The sequence below is a fragment of the Haemaphysalis longicornis genome, unplaced genomic scaffold (assembly GCF_048455015.1).
Source record: "Haemaphysalis longicornis isolate Haplotype H1 unplaced genomic scaffold, Haemaphysalis longicornis Haplotype H1 scaffold_4, whole genome shotgun sequence".
NCBI lineage: Eukaryota > Metazoa > Arthropoda > Arachnida > Ixodida > Ixodidae > Haemaphysalis > Haemaphysalis longicornis.
This window is the reverse complement of record NW_027526361.1, coordinates 180,371,042-180,388,594: the sequence shown is the minus strand read 5'-3', so window position 1 is coordinate 180,388,594 and position 17,553 is coordinate 180,371,042. Positions and strand designations below refer to the sequence as shown.

At 48.6% G+C, this 17,553-nt stretch overlaps 1 protein-coding gene across 1 annotated transcript in view; it reads right to left on the bottom strand.

Moving 5' to 3' along the window:
- Positions 1-15,814, bottom strand: part of LOC144180123 (cholinesterase-like) — a 28,402-nt gene extending 12,588 nt beyond the window's left edge. Inside the window, exons 1-6 of the mRNA XM_077708517.1 lie at positions 15,807-15,814; positions 15,169-15,414; positions 13,385-13,399; positions 11,555-11,577; positions 10,586-10,644; positions 5,326-5,560 (exon numbers count right to left, since the gene is read on the bottom strand). Of these exons, the coding sequence (XP_077564643.1) occupies positions 5,326-5,560; positions 10,586-10,644; positions 11,555-11,577; positions 13,385-13,399; positions 15,169-15,414; positions 15,807-15,814 (586 nt within the window). The remainder of the gene's footprint in view (positions 1-5,325; positions 5,561-10,585; positions 10,645-11,554; positions 11,578-13,384; positions 13,400-15,168; positions 15,415-15,806) is intronic.
- Between the last annotated feature and the right edge of the window lie 1,739 nt (positions 15,815-17,553).

Sequence of the window (17,553 nt, the reverse complement as noted above, 5' to 3'; positions counted from 1 at the left end):
TGTGCGAAATTTGCGACGAAGCGCCGGTAGTATGCCCACAGTCCGAGAAATTTGTACACGCCCTTCTTATCGTGCGGTCTTGGGAAGTTCGCTATGGCTGACGTTTTCGCCGGATCAGGCAGGACTCCCGTGGCCTTGACGACCTCCTAGTACGCGAAACGGCACTTTTCGGACTTCAGCGTTAACCCCGACGTACGGATGGCCTCGAGTACAGATTGCAACTTTGCAAGGTGTTCGTCGAAAGGTTGGAAGAATACCACAACATCGTCGAGGTATAGGAGGCAGGTGTGCCACTTCAGGCCATCTAGCACTGTGTCGATGACTCTTTGAAACGTTGCTGGCGCCGTGGATAGCCCAAACGGCATCACCTTGAACTCGTATAGGCCGTCAGGGGTTATGAATGCAGTCTTCCCTCGTTCTCTCTCGTCCACTTTAATTTGCCTGTTTGCCTGTAGCCTGTCTTAGGATCCATCGATAAGAAGTACTTCGCGTGGCAGAGGTGGTTAAGGGCATCGTGGATTCGTGGCAGGGGGTACACGTCTTTTTTGGTGATATTGTTCAATCGCCGGTAGTCAACGCAGAACCTCAGTGTGCTGTCTTTTTTCTTCACTAGTACGACCGGCGCATAATGGCTGTATAATGTCGTCGTAGACCATGTCGTCGACTTGAGTCCGGATGGCTTCACGCTCGTGTGAAGAGATGTGGTACGGTGACTGTCGGGTAGGTCGGGCTCCTTCCTCGGTTACTATCCGGTGCTTCGCCAGAGGTGTCTGACGCAACTTTGAGTTCGACGAAAAACACTCGCCGTAGCGACGCAGCAAAGCCAATAACTTGTTCCTTTCTTCTTGCGGTAGCGCCGGATCCACGTCGAAGGGATGCGGAAGCTTGAAGGTATCTTCGGGTGCGCGTTCAAAGTCGGCAAGTGCGATCACCTCACTTGGTTTTTGCGTTTTTTCGAGGAACGCAATTGCAGCGCCCTTGTTTAAATGCTGGTACTGCTCGGTGAAATTAGTGACGAAAACGTGTGATCTGCGCTGCTTAAACCGCGCAATGCCTCTTGCGACAGAGACACCGCGGTCGAGAAGCATACTGTGGTCACTCTCTACGATAGCGTCGACGTCACGAGCAGCACCTTCACAGTAAACGGTGATCATCAAGCTTGTGTGGGGTGGCAGGGTGAGATCATCATCGGCGATCCTTACAGCTGCACGGTGTTCGGGGTTCGGTTCCGGCGTCATGGAGTGATCGGTGGAAAAATTTATCGACTTGGTCTGCAGATCGGTTATTGCGCCGTTGTCTGGCAAAAAGTCTATTCCGAGAATTACGTCGCAGGAGCAGTTAGGCAAAATGACGAACGCCGATGGGTACGTTGTGCCGTCTATGGTGACGCGCGATGTGCACGTTTCACTTGGCGTTATGAGATGAACTCCTGCTGTGCGTATGTGCGGACGCGCCCACCTGGTCATAACTTTCTTCAGCTTAGACGCAAATGATCAGCTCATGACTGAGTAGTCGGCTCCCGTCTCAATGAGGGCAACTACATCAAAGCCGTCGATGGATAGCTGAACGTCGGAAGCCGCTTTCCTCGAGTTTCGGGTGCGTCGGGGCGTCGTATCTCGGCTTGTATGTGTTGACGGTCGGGCACTATGCGTCGTCGTCTTCGTCGTATTCTCAGTGGCAGGTTCGGTCATGTCGGATACGCGTCGCGCCGTTTTGCTCTCGTCGTGTTCAGGAGTCACGTCCGGGTTAAATCGGGTCATCGGGCTGAGGGCATGTCAGGAATATCGTCTTCCGCTATTCGTTGCGTCGTTGGAGGGTTTGCATTTTTCCGCGGTCATGCAACTTCACCTCAGAAGTTGCTGCCTTTAGTTTCCCCCGCGTGGGCTGGGGGACCTTCCACGTGCGAAACCAGCATTGCTACGGTGGTTGGGCGATTGGTATGGGCAGGGCGACGGCGATCGGTTGAAACGGGCTGGTCCACGGCTGGTGTTGGACAGGTATTCTTCGATCTCAGATTGGCGCTGGCCGGGTTGGGGGCGGGGTGCGTCGGCGGAGAACCCTCGCAAACCAAGCCTCTTGTAGGGGTAGCCATGGTATATGTGGTCGGCCTCTCCGCAGTGGTAGCACAAAGCAATGGAAGTGTTTGGGCCTGTTGGTTCATACTTCACACAAAAAACAGCGCTCAAGACGGGACAGAAGGAAGGAGGCTACACACACAGCGCTGTGTGTGTAGCCTCCTTCCTTCTGTCCCGTCTTGAGCGCTCTTTTTTGTGTGAAGTAGCACAAAGGACAATTATCGGGAGGTCGCCAGACGTCCGTCTTCCTCGACGTCTGATTTTGGACCACAGGGGGTCGGGCGGACGACAGTGGGCGGTGGTACGGCGCGGTCTCTTGACGAAGAGTTGGAGCAGGGCAGGGTCGACGAACAGCTTCGGCGTAGGCCACAGCTTGTGGCTCACGGGGTGCTTCCGATGGCGTAGAAGTCCCCAATGCGTGTTGAACTTCTTCCCGGATAACGTCGGTCAGGGAGGCGACGGGGGGTTGCGGCGTTGTTGGGAAAAGTTTTCCTAGTTCTTCGCGAACGATGGCGCGAATTGTTTCCCGTAAGTCTTCTGTCGCAAATCCAGGGGCGTTGATGGGGTTCGCAAAAAACGCGTTGTGTGGTGGATCGTACTGCCTCGAACGCATGTCCAAGGTTCTCTCGATCATGGACGCCTCGGTCACGAACTCAGCGACGGTTCTTGGGGGGTTGCGAATTAGTCCAGCGAAGAGCTCTTGTTTTACGCCCCGCATGAGAAAGCGCAGCTTCTTCTCTTCCGCCATTTCTGGATCAGCTCTTCCGAACAGCATCTTCATCTCCTCAACGAACACTACAACACCTTTGTTGGGGTGTTTGATTCGCGTCTGCAACAATAGCTCACCTCGTTCTTCACGCACCACAGTTGTGAAAGTTTTCAAAAATTCTGTTTTGAAGATGTCCCATGATGATAGCGAGCTCTCGTGATCTTCAAACCAGACTCGAGCCGAGACTCTGAGGTAGAAAAACACTTTCCTAAAGGTTTCTTCGTCATCCTATCGGTTGAAATTTTGGACGCGCTCCAGCTTCTCCAGCCACTCTTCGGGGTCTTCCCCAGGATATCCTCGGAATGATGGAATGATGGGGGGGCTCCCGAGGTTGCTGCAGAACGACCGGAGGATTGGTTGGTTGGCCACGGTGTTGGTAGCGACGTCTTCCTTCTTCAATTTCTTCGGAAGTAGAGCCAGTTCGGCTGGGAGGCCTTCATGTCGGCGGCTGGGGCTTGCTTGGCGACTTGCAGATGGTTTAGGATGCATGTACACCGCACCTCCACCAGATGTCACGAAGCCAAAGACGACGCAGTTGTCTTCAAAGAAAATAAGTTTATGGGAGTGAACTTGTGCTCCCCTAACAACTCAAAGAATACACAGGTGGCGAAACAGCAGTCAAGAAAGTCACGTGTGCAGTGGAGCGTCGAGAGTCGAATGCCACGGCATCTGCTCTGCGGGAATTTATCACTCAGCGCGACGGTTTCTCGAATAGTCGAAGTGTATCCAGAACACTCTAGATCAACGAAGATTATTCTAGGCTGTTCACGTTAGTTCGGAACGCTATCCCTATCAGAAGAGATAACACATGCGGCACAGAAAGAAAGAACGGAACACGCGCCTCTCTTGGCCCACAGGCAACACCGATAACACAGACCGGTGCAGCCACGCGGCGAAAATACATGGTTTGCGATAATATATTGTTTAAGCAAATCGTCGTGCTAAAATATTTCTGGTGTACGGATTACGGAACTCCCAATGTTAACCCCATACCTCTGCGGCACATACCTCGCTATATGACGCTGAGGGTCCGTACCTATTATGGAATGGCTGCAAGGCTATAATAGGCACCTGGTATCTTCAACGAATTGCTTGGCGAATTGTTCTCTTCAACAAGGTGGAAACACTTGCGTGCTGCTATTCTAGCAATAGAACTCTTCTGAAGTATGTATGTTTATGCGGTGCCAGTTGGTTATTTCTTTTTTCTCTAATCTGCTTCTTGGTGATGAGGAAAATGCCACCCATGCAGATAGACCCCTTCAAGCTACTGCCCTATTTCGGTTGTATCTTGTTTTTTGTCTTTCCTGTTTGTATGTTTTTTTTTTGGATTTCCTGTTTTTCGTGCCTTTTATTTGTTTCTTCTACTCTCTATTGTTTCGTTGTCTTTTTCTTACCTCCCTATCCAGTTATCGCTGTCAATGAGTACTTTTTACAGAAGTGAAGGCCGTTGCTGCCGGACGACGCCACACAAGCCCACCTGTTGGCTTTGGCGGGCACATTTTACCGCTGTATGTATTCATGGATAATAAATTTGATTTGAAATTTGATATTTCATGTTAAGGCCCCTAATGAGCGTAAACGCGAATGGGCGACAAGCGGATGTGAGTGTGCTGCAGGCCCTGCGAGTACCTTGTCTAATGGCTAGCTTCAGTGACACCCCGTACATATGCCCCGTAGTTTCTGCACCACAATAGTCCGCTTAAGGTGCCCTCCCTGTTGAACCGGCTACGCCTAAAATGTTGAGGCACTGCTGGTGCCACAAAGAATGCCACACTGTTACACTTCACAAATTGCGAGGAAAAATAAATAGGGGGATTGATTTCGAGCTACGGATTCGGTATTCTTACGATTCTCGCCTATGACTCTATTATAAACGTTCGAGAAAAGGGTGGTTTAGCTTTAATATGGTGCAAGCTCTCAGAAAAGAAATTCCCGTGGTTACAAGTCTGCCGCACGTTACGGCGTCTCGTCATTCACCTCATCATGGCTGTTGTCCAAATCATAATTACGCCTCTCTTCGAGAGACCACCAGAACCACACTGACTCGCGTAAACGAGTAATGAGTGGTTTTATCAAGCTGACGCTCATGGGAGGTGCTGCCCGTAATCCCCACTCACCGCTCAAGTGTGAACGTAGCCGAGAGAAGAGAAGGCCAGTGAGATTCAGCGTAGGAAAGCTTCCGCGCTAAGCTCGCGCAAGTAATAAACCCCCCAAAAATGACACGGAGGATTATTTGTGCATGCTACTTATTATGTACACCACTAGACCAACGACACATTTTGCGGATGTGTAAGCAGGTGTAGAGTTATCTTTGGTAACTGTTGGGCTAGCACGGTTTTTTTTTCTGGAAAATTAATGAGGCACCGAGATCGTTATAACTACCAGATTTGCCGGAACTAACGAAACATGGAAATGCTTTCATTGGGATTCGATAACTGTCCAACTGATAATCGTTCAGCCGGGGCTAAATTGAGGTCGTACCGAGATTGAGGAACCCAAAGGCCCCGAGCCGGAAGTTGGGCGCAACGACGACGAGCTGCCCAATCGCAGCCAGCCAGCTTCCGTCGTAGTAGTTGTTGTCCCCGTTCTGGAACTCGACCGCGTGGAGGAAGACCAGCACCGTCTTCCGGCAGCCCGGATCCGTGGCCTCCGTGCACGGCGTCCACACGTTCAGCTGCAGGCACGCCTCACTCGAGTCTTCGTGGCCGCGCACCACCTGTTAGTATACACGGAGGACGTGCATGAACGAAAGACTCGATCACGTGCATACACAAAACAGAGAATGACGCTAAAAGCCCTCGGACACGTGTTTTCAGCTACAATGAAGATAGCTGGGAAACATGATAGCTTGTTCTGTTCTCCACTTATATTCGTTCTCGTTATCCGCGAAATATTTATTTCTTTGTCAGTCAAGAACCAACTAGCTAGCAGCAAAGTACTATTTTGAACTGAAAGTTAACCAAAAATTGGCAGCGTGCGTGCTTTCTTCGCTGCAATTGTCGTCGAAAGATGATTGATTGCCTTCTGCCGCCCCTCCGAGTAACTTTGTGTCCACTCTTTTTCCAACCCGCACGCTCGCCCCCTCCCCTCTCGCTGTTCCTCTGATGAATGCAATGGGAATTGCTAACTGAATGGAACTTTGCCGCGTTAGCACTGCCCACATGTCTTCTGGTGGGTCCTTTCTTGAATTTTCCTTACTGTTCTTAGAACAGTATGACCAGCCATATTTACCTTTTTGTTTGCTTCTATCTCGCCTCCTTTGACCAGCATTCTTTAAAGCACGGTGTTTTCATTCGCCAATGAAAAAAAAACCTTTGAAACGTGTGTTTTTAACTAAACAACTCTGTTGCTCGCGTTTATGTTCTCTCATTTTGCCTGAAGTGTAAGTAGTTTAAAACGGTCTTGCCTGCATAACTATATACCTCGCGTTCGAAATTTCTGTCCCCTTGGCCGGACAGCTGAACAAACAGACGGATGGACTGGCGGACGGACGGACGGACGGACGGACGGACGGACGGACGGACGGAGGGACGGACAGACAGACAGACAGACAGACAGACAGACAGACAGAGACAGACAGAGACAGACAGACAGACAGACAGACAGACAGACAGACAGACAGACAGACAGACAGACAGACAGACAGACAGACAGACCAAAATTATCGCATTTCGGTAGTCCAGGAAAGAGTATCGATAGTGTACTTTCGGCTACATGTATACCCGCAAAGTTTGGTATGTCCCTCGATACGACCACACAGCGAAAAACCATTACAAGAATGTTTTCGACACGTAATGCATATAGGCAGTTCTGTTTTGAAATATAAGAACTGCTGTCACTGCTCATACATGTGGACATTACTCAGCGCGAAGGAAAAACTGAGGCACAATATAACTACCTACCGGAGAGTACCCGAGCCGGTTGGGTTACTCAGGCACGTTTGATTGGCTTTTACGATACCAATTCAACAAACGTCTGTTTTTTGCACGTAAAGCATTTTTTTGCACTTAAAGCATGTGCGTGAAGTCAGTGAGGAAGTATTACCACTTTACGCTAGTCTTAACACAGCTATCTGGCCTAGATCTACGAACAAGCAGTTATATAACTCATGGCACGGGACAATTGCTCTTTCCACGTCCACGCACCTATCACCTTTGGGAGTAATTGGCATACAACATACCAAGCATGTTGAATAAACCACAGGGAATTGGCAACAATTTCGGAACACTATACCCGCGCTTCCTGACGTATCATGTTTGTCGGAAATGATTGTTTTTGAGTTGTATTTGCGATATTTTTTGTGTAAATATTAGGGGTGGGCGATTGATCGATTAACCGTGCGATTAATCAAATAATGCTTTAAGCGAGATTATTTTTTAACTGGTTAATCGGTCGGAAGTCAAGTGAGCAATATTTAACAAGCGTGCAATGTCGAAATTGTGCTCCAGCGCGTCGAGGATCATATTCGCGTTCAAGTAACCCGCCTGACGTCACAACAGAAAGCGATGCAGGAATGCTTATAGCATCCTCGATTAACCGCACCGGTGCACACCGGGGCACACCGGTGCGCCTTTTCATCTTCGATAAACCGCACCGGTGTGCACCGTCCGTCCTCGATAAACCGGGGCGCACCGTCGCGGGGCAATATTAAGTGCGAATGCACTTTATAAGCGACCCTGAATTCCGGCGACCGCCGTCCGTCCACATAGCAACAGCTGCGGGTGCGCGCGCTCCTCGTCTTCCTTGGCAACGGGGGGAGATGGGCGCGCGCTGCCTGGCCGCTGACATGGCACATACCCACGTGGGGGATTGGCCAGGAATCGGGCGTGAGAAGGGCTAATGCACCCGCTTAAAGGAGTACTGACACGAAATTTCAAAGCTGAGATCCGCTCTAGCAATCAAGTACAACGACAACACAAATAGGTGTCTGTGAATAAATGCATCTTTCTTTCTTTGTAGTTGTGTGTGTGTGTGTGTGTGATCTCTCTTTCGCGAACATTACCGAATCGCGCAAATTCTACTCGTGCATTCGCGCTTTCACATTCTTCCCCTCGGGGAAATGCGGGGAAATTTTTTGGTTGCACCGCCGCGCACCAAGAGAGTCGACGGTGCGCCGGGGCGCAATCCCGAGATGCATCGCGGACGACGCCGGCGAAGGGGCTTCCTCCACCGTCTGATGCAGCGACGGCGCATCGCCGCACTCGTGTCAAGGCGGGAGGAGCTGTGTATTGTTGCTGAGAAGGATGGCGTGCTTGTGAATTCATCGGGCAACGATGCGACAGGCTCCTAACGGGTGGTAACAACGGCCAGAAATTGTAAATGAGTACGCGAACTTCGTGTACTTCAAAGACGGCTGCATGCATTGTCAGACAGTTGGGGATTGACATTCGTTTCGTTCGATCGAATTATCATGAACTGTCACCGGAGTGCCTAGACGATGAAGACCTACTTGTTTTTCTGTAACGGAAGGGCGTAACAAAACAGGCACTCGCATTACGGCTCAAACGAAGATGAGAAGCAGCTTGTATGTAGCTGTTTAGTGGAAGCGGTGGCGGTACGTTGTTCCGCATGTGTGACGGATTTAAGTTGTGCGTGCAATAATAATTGGCCTTCAATAAATACCACTTTCTAATAGAGCTGTGTCTCATTACAGTGCTGTATTGCTACTTGTGGACGTTTTTATGAGTTAGATTAAGAGATTACGCCTTAGATTAAGAGATGACGCCTGGGTAGAACCGCCCCGTTTGTCCTCGATCAACGCTCCGTGCCGGTACGCACCGTCGTACGGCACTGTGCACCGCGCCGGTTTTGGGGGCAACACCGGTGCGTGTTTATCGAGGACGCTATTAGAGATTAGTCATTAAAACCGAAAGCTTATATCCCACGCAGACGAGAAAGTGGCTACTCTTAGACCAAATTTACGCATTACAAAAATTGTCGAGCGGGCACTCGCATGGTTTGGCTCTTGTATAAACAAACTCTGACGTACGTAAACCAGAATTATAATTTGGCGCCCCCTGCAATTACTTCGACTGCCGATGTTCCTGATTAAGTGTCAATGAAAGAACGCGGTGAAAAGCGTCTCGCCTATTCATCGGCGCCATGATGATGACCCGCTTAGCTCATTCGGAATTTCTGTGAACTGGCCGATGAGCATATTGATGTTATTATCATTAGAAAATTATGAACACTAATAAAAAAAATTTCAGTTGCTTTTCATCATAAACGAATTCAACTGATTAATTAATTAACCGATTAAAGCAATCCGATTAATGGGATTAAATATTTTAACCGACGCCCCGCCCCAGTAAATATGCGTGAAATCCTGGTCTGTTCTTTTACCTGAACATGATTATGCAACGCCGAACCAATGCGTTCAAGGTCGTCGTACAAGTATTTTTTGTGACATTTTTCGGCCTATTCTTATGGAATCTTGTCGTGGGTACTGTCCCGCTCTGCCCCATGTTGTAACTGCACTGTATTTTCAACAGTCGTCATTGATCTGCCAATTTGGCTCCCTGACCCCGTCAAGCTGTAGCAACAGCTTTTTTGCCAGGGAGGACATCGGCATTGTAGTCTGTTGAGAAAAAACAAAATTGAATGTAATTTTGACTTTGATTTCCCCGGCATGAGATTCGGTTATGTCCCGAAGTATGTAGTTACTCTGCAGGAGGAATATGCTCATGCAAGCACGAATTGAAGTCACTTTGAGATGCAGTCGTTACGGTTATGATAGCACGAGGTAAGAGGCGTAGAAACGTCCAAACGGCGCCAGGAAAGGAGCCATAAACACGTAATGAACGAAAATTACGAGAAAATGTACTGCTAACGGCAAAAATGTCAATAAAGTATTGCATGGTTATCTGATAGTTCCAGTCACCAGATGGGACTTCATTCACTGTCCGACCAAACGGCATGATAGCTCTGTATGCGACAGTATGTGTACGTGTGCATAGGCGTTCTGCAGTTTCATCGATACACTTGCACCAAAAAATATCTCCTGGTAGCCCGGGCAGGGAAGCTTAAAAACCTCCACTAGAGAAAGTTATGTGAGCACCCAACATACGCTCCAAATGTGACGTGCCATATCAGTCGAGAAATGAAAACACGTTTCGCCCAACTGCGAAGAGCACAGCCCAACCTATGAAATATTTGTGACTTCTACAGCAGTAATACGTGGGCAATTAAGTGCGCCAGAATAGAGCAGGAAGGGATAATTCGGACTCCGTGCAGAAGTCTTGGGCACCTGAGTGAGTGAGTGAGTGAGTGAGTGAGTGAGTGAGTGAGTGAGTGAGTGAGTGAGTGAGTGAGTGAGTGAGTGAGTGAGTGAGTGAGAGTGAACTAGCGAAGCAGCCAGTGCAGTCTCATTAATGACGAATTTGCTTGTTGGCGGTGCTGCGATATGTGACTGTCGCGAAATTTGTATTAAAATTGCTGTTTAAAAATGCCAATTAACAAACAATGAATACAAATAATTTCATAGATATTAAGGTTTAAGAAAACTTTTAATTTCTAAAAATTTGCGCAACGGTTGTACACCTGCACTGGTAGAGGCGGCTTAATGTCTTGTAACTTTTTCAACACCGAATGAATACAAATTTCAAGAATATTTTTTAGGATTTGGGAGTATTGAGTACATGAATAAAAGCGTACACTTCACTTCAGAAGCGTGCTGTCATTCGTCAAATTTTGAAAGCAGAGGAGACACTGCAACACATATTACTCAGCCCGGTGCCATTACCTCTCCCTTGAGGATGTACGGCTTCTGGACGCACCCGGGCTCGGTCACCGTGGCGTCAACTTGGCTGCGACCGTGCTCCTTCTTTTTCACAGACTTCCTGCATTGCGTCCTGCAAATAGCGTGTACGTGGACACGAGAACTATACAACCTTGTTCAGTTTGAAGCGACCAGCCTTTCGTATAAGTACAGCGTGTTGTTGGGCTAGTTGTAATTGCCTTTCGTTACTCACTAAACTCTATCCCAGCAACAAAAGACTCCTTTTAGCCAAAAAATGCAACAATAGTTATTAAAACCTTCCCATTTTTACGATTGACGACGTCAGCAATGGCGCCGTAGAGTTAGAAGTGACGCAACAGAGGGAAAACTGAAACAGATTTATCAATAGGGTAACTGCGCCATGCTAGCATTCGGCGGATACGATGAAACACAACCAGAGGTCCCGCTACACTCGCACACAACCCCGTTTTTCTGACCATTGCTTTGGTTTCCTGCCACCAACCGAGCAAACAAGTACTCGTGACGTCATAAATACCTAACTAGATAGGGTCTGGGTAGTCGCCAGTGCTTCGTCTGCTTCCCTTAATATCAAGGCTGATGCTTTAAAGCTGACAGTGAAATTGGTGTCCCTGTGATCGGGGCAACGGAGTCTTTTTAACAGCGCAGCTGTTTAGACCGACAATTGTCCGCCCGTCGCCCCAAAATACCTCGAAGTGAAGAAATAAATATTATTAGGGAGGTCCCGGGAATCGAACCCGGGACCTTTACGCTATGAAATGCGAAGCCTAACCACTGGGCCACCTCAAAGGCCCGAGGGGTATGCAGTTGGAAGTGGCGGGGAACGATAATACGTGCAGCCAAATGGGGAAAAAAAGGCCGCGTATCTGCTCCTTCCGTTGCAAATGTCGCCGAAAAACGATAGTCGACTGGCGCCCCTGCCAAGTAAAGGCCTGCCTTCTCTTTCCCGCTCACCTCTCACGCTGTTCCTCTCCCGTCTCGTTTCTCCCAAGATAACACGCTAGAGGATTGCTAAAGTCCATTTAAATTTACCGCATTCCGCTGCTCCAAGTCGGGTGTCTCGATGCCAGCGCTGCCGTACGCAGAGACGCGCGTGAGTTGAGGCACCCTACTACAACGCTTATAGAACCACGTTGCTTTACTCCACGAGCGTTCAAGCGGAACGTGGATCCCATCTAGTGGAACCTTTCGTTGCTGTTGCCGTTTGATTTCTTAAATGCCTTGAGGAGGTAGCGCTGGCAACAGCAGGCGGCAGGTTTCTATCGTTGATGTAGTATTTCATTTGCTATAGCAAAAAACCAAGTATCCATTAAGTTTTTAGTAAAGAAACACGGCAAATATCACCTATGTTCTGATTTGCTGCCTTAAGTTTGCGTAATGTCTTGTTCTTGCTCAACAATGCTGACAAGTCTGAACATTCAAACCGGAATTAGACGTTAAGATTTGGCTGTCAGTATATACGATTATTGCGCAGATTGAGTTTCACTTTGGCCGGGTGGCTGAATTGAGTCACAGACAGACAGACAGACGGACATACCGACAGACCAAAATTTCTGCGTTTAAGTAGCCCAAGAAAGACTATCACCTATAACAAATTGTGTTTGTACGCAGTTCGCAACACCTTAAAGGTCGGATACGAGGTCAGATCAGAATTTTCACAACTATTAGAGCAAAATGTGTTAGTTTCGAAGCGGAAAAAACAGATAAACCTCACAATAAATTTGGGCGGCCATCGCGTGCAAGCGTGCAACAACCATTTGATCTTGCCTTCCCAGTCCGCATCATAACAAGACGGCAAGACAAACGCACACATGGGTTTGGCAGACTGGAAATAAATAATAATAGAACAGAAAAAGCGATAACATAACCTTGTAAATTAAGCCCAACAGAAAACAATTACCAGACAGCTGCCGCATGAAACAGAAGCAGACGAACAAGGGAAAAAATCTCGGGCCGTCTCCACTAACGTAAAACCTGGGGAGGTACAAAGTAAGCAGTGTATAAGTGTATTCAAATATTGTAAGTCTCTCTCTTGCCACACGGCGCGCGCTGATTGGGCGCCGGAGAAGCGCAGGTGGAATGATCGATCACGCGCTTGCTGAGGTGGTGGCGCCCTCTCTTGCGTTGAACTGTATTGAAGCAATTTACATGCCCCATCCGTCCCAGTTGGCGGTAGGGGCAGGGGTCAACGCGAGCGCAGTACAATGCCTGCGCCTCGCTCAGGAGGCTCTCCCTCGGCGATGAGCGAGGCCCCGGCACAAGGAAAGTATTACTCGGTGATCAACAATGACTCGTCACCTGGTAAGTATGCCTTTTCTTGCTTCGGCCGATCACCCGACCCGATCAGGCCTAGCGTCGCGGTGGGTATTTGAGTGTAACAAAAATTATAACCCGCCTACAAGCAGCTTCTGCTTGTGCTTGACGATTGCTGTAGCGGACAGGGAGCGCTCCACAAATCTTTAAATCATGTTTGTTTATTGCGTACCGGTTTTATCTATTATACACTTTTCTTTTAGTACGCGTTACGTTCTAGCGCGAGGTGTTGGAGAACGAGTGTCCCGGTGTTTTAGTACCGTGACAACATGAGACGACGACGACAGGAGACGCCACAGCCTGAGCCCTGAGGGGCTTCGCCCCTAAAAACGCTACCCGCGGTGGGAATCTAACCTGGGTCCCTGGCGTCATGCGACCTGCTTCTATGCGATATCCTTGGTGGCGTGACCTCTCGCGTGCTGTTCTCCGCGCCAGTTCCGGTGCGTTATTCGCGCTTGAACTGAGGAGCACAACGCCGAGGTCGCGCTGCAAACGCCGAGGTCGCGAAGCGGGTCGCCGCGGTTTCTAGCGCGTGCTAACGCGGTCCGCTTTGGGGCAGATATGATAGCATGCGCACGAAAAGCTCCGGTCCTTCCAGTCGCCGAGAACTTTCAGCTGCAAGTTGGGAAATCCATGTGACGCGCAACATCCGGGTCTCCAGCCTTGCACCACTAGTGCAAGCTGCGCCAATTCTTTAACAGGTTTCGCCAATCGTTATTTCGCGTGTCCGAAGTTAAAAATGCCAAGCGAAAAATTCCGGGCCATCTCCACTAGCGTGAAACCCGGGGAGGGGCAAAGCATGCCGTGTATTCTCGGCTCCTTGGCGTTTTGGTCAACGTAGATGAAACCGTTTGGGGTAGAGGTGTACAACTCTGCTGAAAAAGTCTCTTGTCTTTGAAGCGCGAAGCTCTCCAGCGCGAGGCTTAAGCGAGTGTCCCGGTGTTTTAGAACAGTGACTACATGAGACGACGATTACGACGACGATGACGATAGGAGACGCCAACGATACCAGCCCCTAAAACCGAGCGCGCGTAAGGGCAAGCCTTGCGGCAAGCGTCCGGCAGTTTAAAAAAAACCAAGAAAAGTCCGAGCGCTCGTGTGTGCATGCCTCGCGGTGACCGGCCTGCATCCCTGATGCACTTTTGTCAAGGCAAGCATACCACTTAGGGAGATTGGCCGAGATTGGCAAAAAAACTCCAGCGTTCGCCATAATCGTGGCAACACTTGCTCAGAACGAGAGAGACACATCATAGTGTACGCCACTCCAAGGTAATGTCCAATGATTACCACTTCCAAAGAAATGAAGGAAACTAACACTTGTAGCAGCTATGATGGAGTAAAGGTCGCCGCGGCAGACGAAGGCTAAAATCGGTTGCAATCGTGTGCTTTTACCGTCGTGATGGCCGTGAAAATCTTACGTATTACTGTGAGCTTACTTAATTTTTTGTAATGAACAAAACATTTATTTTGTTTACCCGGCCGCTTCAGGTGTGAGAGCAGCTTCTCGTAGTTATCGCAAGCATCGGGAAAGAGTGATTGCGACACTCTTTATCTGCTGACTGGTAAACTGGAGATACTAGGGGTGTAAACAGAACTGTGTTAAAACGACATTCCCCCGCGAAAAAAATTCGCTGTCACAAGGGACAGTTACCGAGATGGCGCGTTGTACACCTTGCTTCACTTGAGAAACACTTCTCAGTGCTTGCAACGGCTCGGTAGCATATAGGTGTTACTGTTCACACCGATTTCTGAATATCGATGGTGTCAATATCGTTGCTCTCAGGCGCCCTGTATTGCATTCGACCACAGGACACTCTCCGTAAATTAGGCGTTGTTTCCGGTTATCACCGGCTCAGGTGACAGAGTTGCAACAGCACAGGATTAGAGTTGGAATCATCCGTATAAAGTGGGAATATAATGTACTACATTGGCACACTAAGACATGTTTTCAGTCGTTTACACCCAGGGCGTCGCGAGACTTGAGCCACTTTCCCGGACCAACCCATGCCGGGAAAGAACACGGCCGGCCTCCCCCGATTCCATAAGAATGTTCGTGGGGACTGTTTTTTCCAGGATCATATAATCCTGTAAAAGCAGTTCTCGTAGTTCTGTTGCCTGTTGTGTAACTTTACCCACTCTCCTCTGTAAAGCATCTGACCTCGAAGGTAAAGCAAATAAAATGGAATGTGGGATCAGCAGTTTTAGACAGCTCGTGAAGGCTGCGCGTGCAAAGATGGGCCAGCGTGCGTCCTCACGCGAATCGCATGGGCCCTGCGGTGCTCCCGGCGAAGGGCACGCCCCGGAAGACGTAGACGGGGCGGTCGACCACGTAGGCGCGTACGCCACGGAAGGTGCCCAGATTGGGCACGACCAGCAGGAAATCGGTATTCCAGGCTCGAATGAAGGTCATCAGCAAGACGGCTGCTCCGGAGCCGCCCAGGACGAGCACGACCATTGCGACGGTGCCGGTCTGCGGCTGCCGGTTCTCTTCGGGGTGGCCGCTGGAAAACACGGGAAGCAGTGGGTTTTAGGAGCGAAGCACCTTAGGACCTCGCTTTGTCCGGGGCTTAGCGTCCGTGTACACAGTGTTGCGCATGCGCGAGAAGCATTAGATTGGATTGGATTGAATTGATTGGATTTGATTTGGATTGGATTGAAATGGATTGGAGTTGTATACACTGTGCACACGCGTTGTCACTCATTTAAATGCCCGAGTGGGCAATGCCATGGTTGATTTACGGTAAGAACGATCCCCACTGTTGCCCACTCGTCATAATTCACTTCGTGGAGATGCGTGGATTTCTTTTCGATTGCTTACAGTAGGGAGAACTCAAGCTAGAGTTACCGAAGAGCATGGCAGCCGTCCTATATTGCACATGGCAGTCCAACATACCTGCGCATGCTCAGAAGGACCAGAAGGCAACGCGGGTTTCGCTACAGCGTACCGGTCACCATACCTTTATTGGTTTACCGCTTTCCTACGACGCGGCAATGACAGAGTATCGCATTACATGTCGGACGATTGTAACCGGCCCGGTGATTCTTTGCAAGCGAACACTGGGGTGAATACGTCAAAGTCCTGTTTTATAGAGCCATTCTCCAGTTTTTATGATCATTGTCAGTCTACTAGGTCCCCTGCAGAATGAAGGCTTCTCTCAATGAACATTCGTCCGAATACTGCACCAAGGGGAGCTACCTAAACCGCGGCCCGAGCGACTCTCTGATTCCTCAACGCGCAGCCGAAATTGACGAACATAGGGACTTGAAGCCTCGGGCGTATACATCTCTCATAGTGCAGGGACCCTCTAAGGCAGAATTTTCGGAAATTTTGCCCCTAACCGAGGAAAAGGGGGAAATTGTGTTCACCCAAATTCGTGATTATCTCGATCACCCGTTCGCATATCGAAGTGCTACTTACATACATACATACATACATACATACATACATGCATACATACATACATACATGCATACATACATGCATACATACATGCATACATACACACATACATACATGCATACATACATACATACATGCATACATACATGCATACATACACACATACATACATGCATACATACATACATACATGCATACATACATACATACATACATACATACATACATACATACATACATACATACATACATACATACATACATACATACATACATACATACATACATACATACATACATACATACATACATGCATGCATACATACATACATACATGCATACACACACACACTCTGCCATTATATTACCTGGTCTGGAGTACTGTCTCATTTAATAGAAGTAACATCGCGGGAGAAAGCTGAGTAATCTACCTAGATATGTCCCACCAAGTATAGTTAGGCTCTCTGGAATACAAACAGTACAAGATCTGCGCACCCTGCTGTAGCATTAGGCAGAAGTAGACCTTTAGAACTCACGTTTTAAAAATGTGTACATATTCAACGAAGTCGCTTGGGACATGACCTGCCATTCTTGACTTTATTCCGTTAATATAATTTTACAACGCTTCTTACTAAATTTCCTGTTACATTAGGCAAGGTTGCATGCAATCTTTAATGCTGGAAAATTGGTGGATCGGGTAACGTTTATACTTAACTAGCAGTGGTAATCTTCACGGCCAGTGCTCATTGCTCGAAGATACTATATTAGAGACGTTGCCTTTGACACTGCGTGTTTCCTATAACGAATTGAAATCGAAGCACGCTAAAGCCCGGACATCACCATTTGTTTTAGTTCGCGCTTAAATTTCAGTGATGTATGTTCATCAACTAGCTCGTCTCTCCATTTTATTTCCCATATGTCCCACATGACAAGCGTGATCCCTGCTTTGTTGAGGTTCTGGATATTCTGCTCACACTAGCGACACTGGGATTATCACGCGACTTCCTTTGTTTGAAAGCGGCGTGAGGTGGCTCTTGTCCTTTCTATAATAAACGCAGTTGAGTACAGAACCTCGCTCATTACTAAGATCCTCACTTTATTGAGCACTTCCATGACACTAGCCAGAGTAATCCATGAGGAGTCTATTACGATCCCGTTAGTGCTGATACTGATTGCACAGTAAAGGTCAAAACTGGCGAGCAAACAAAATTCGAAGCATCATCGTAACCTCACTCGCCCT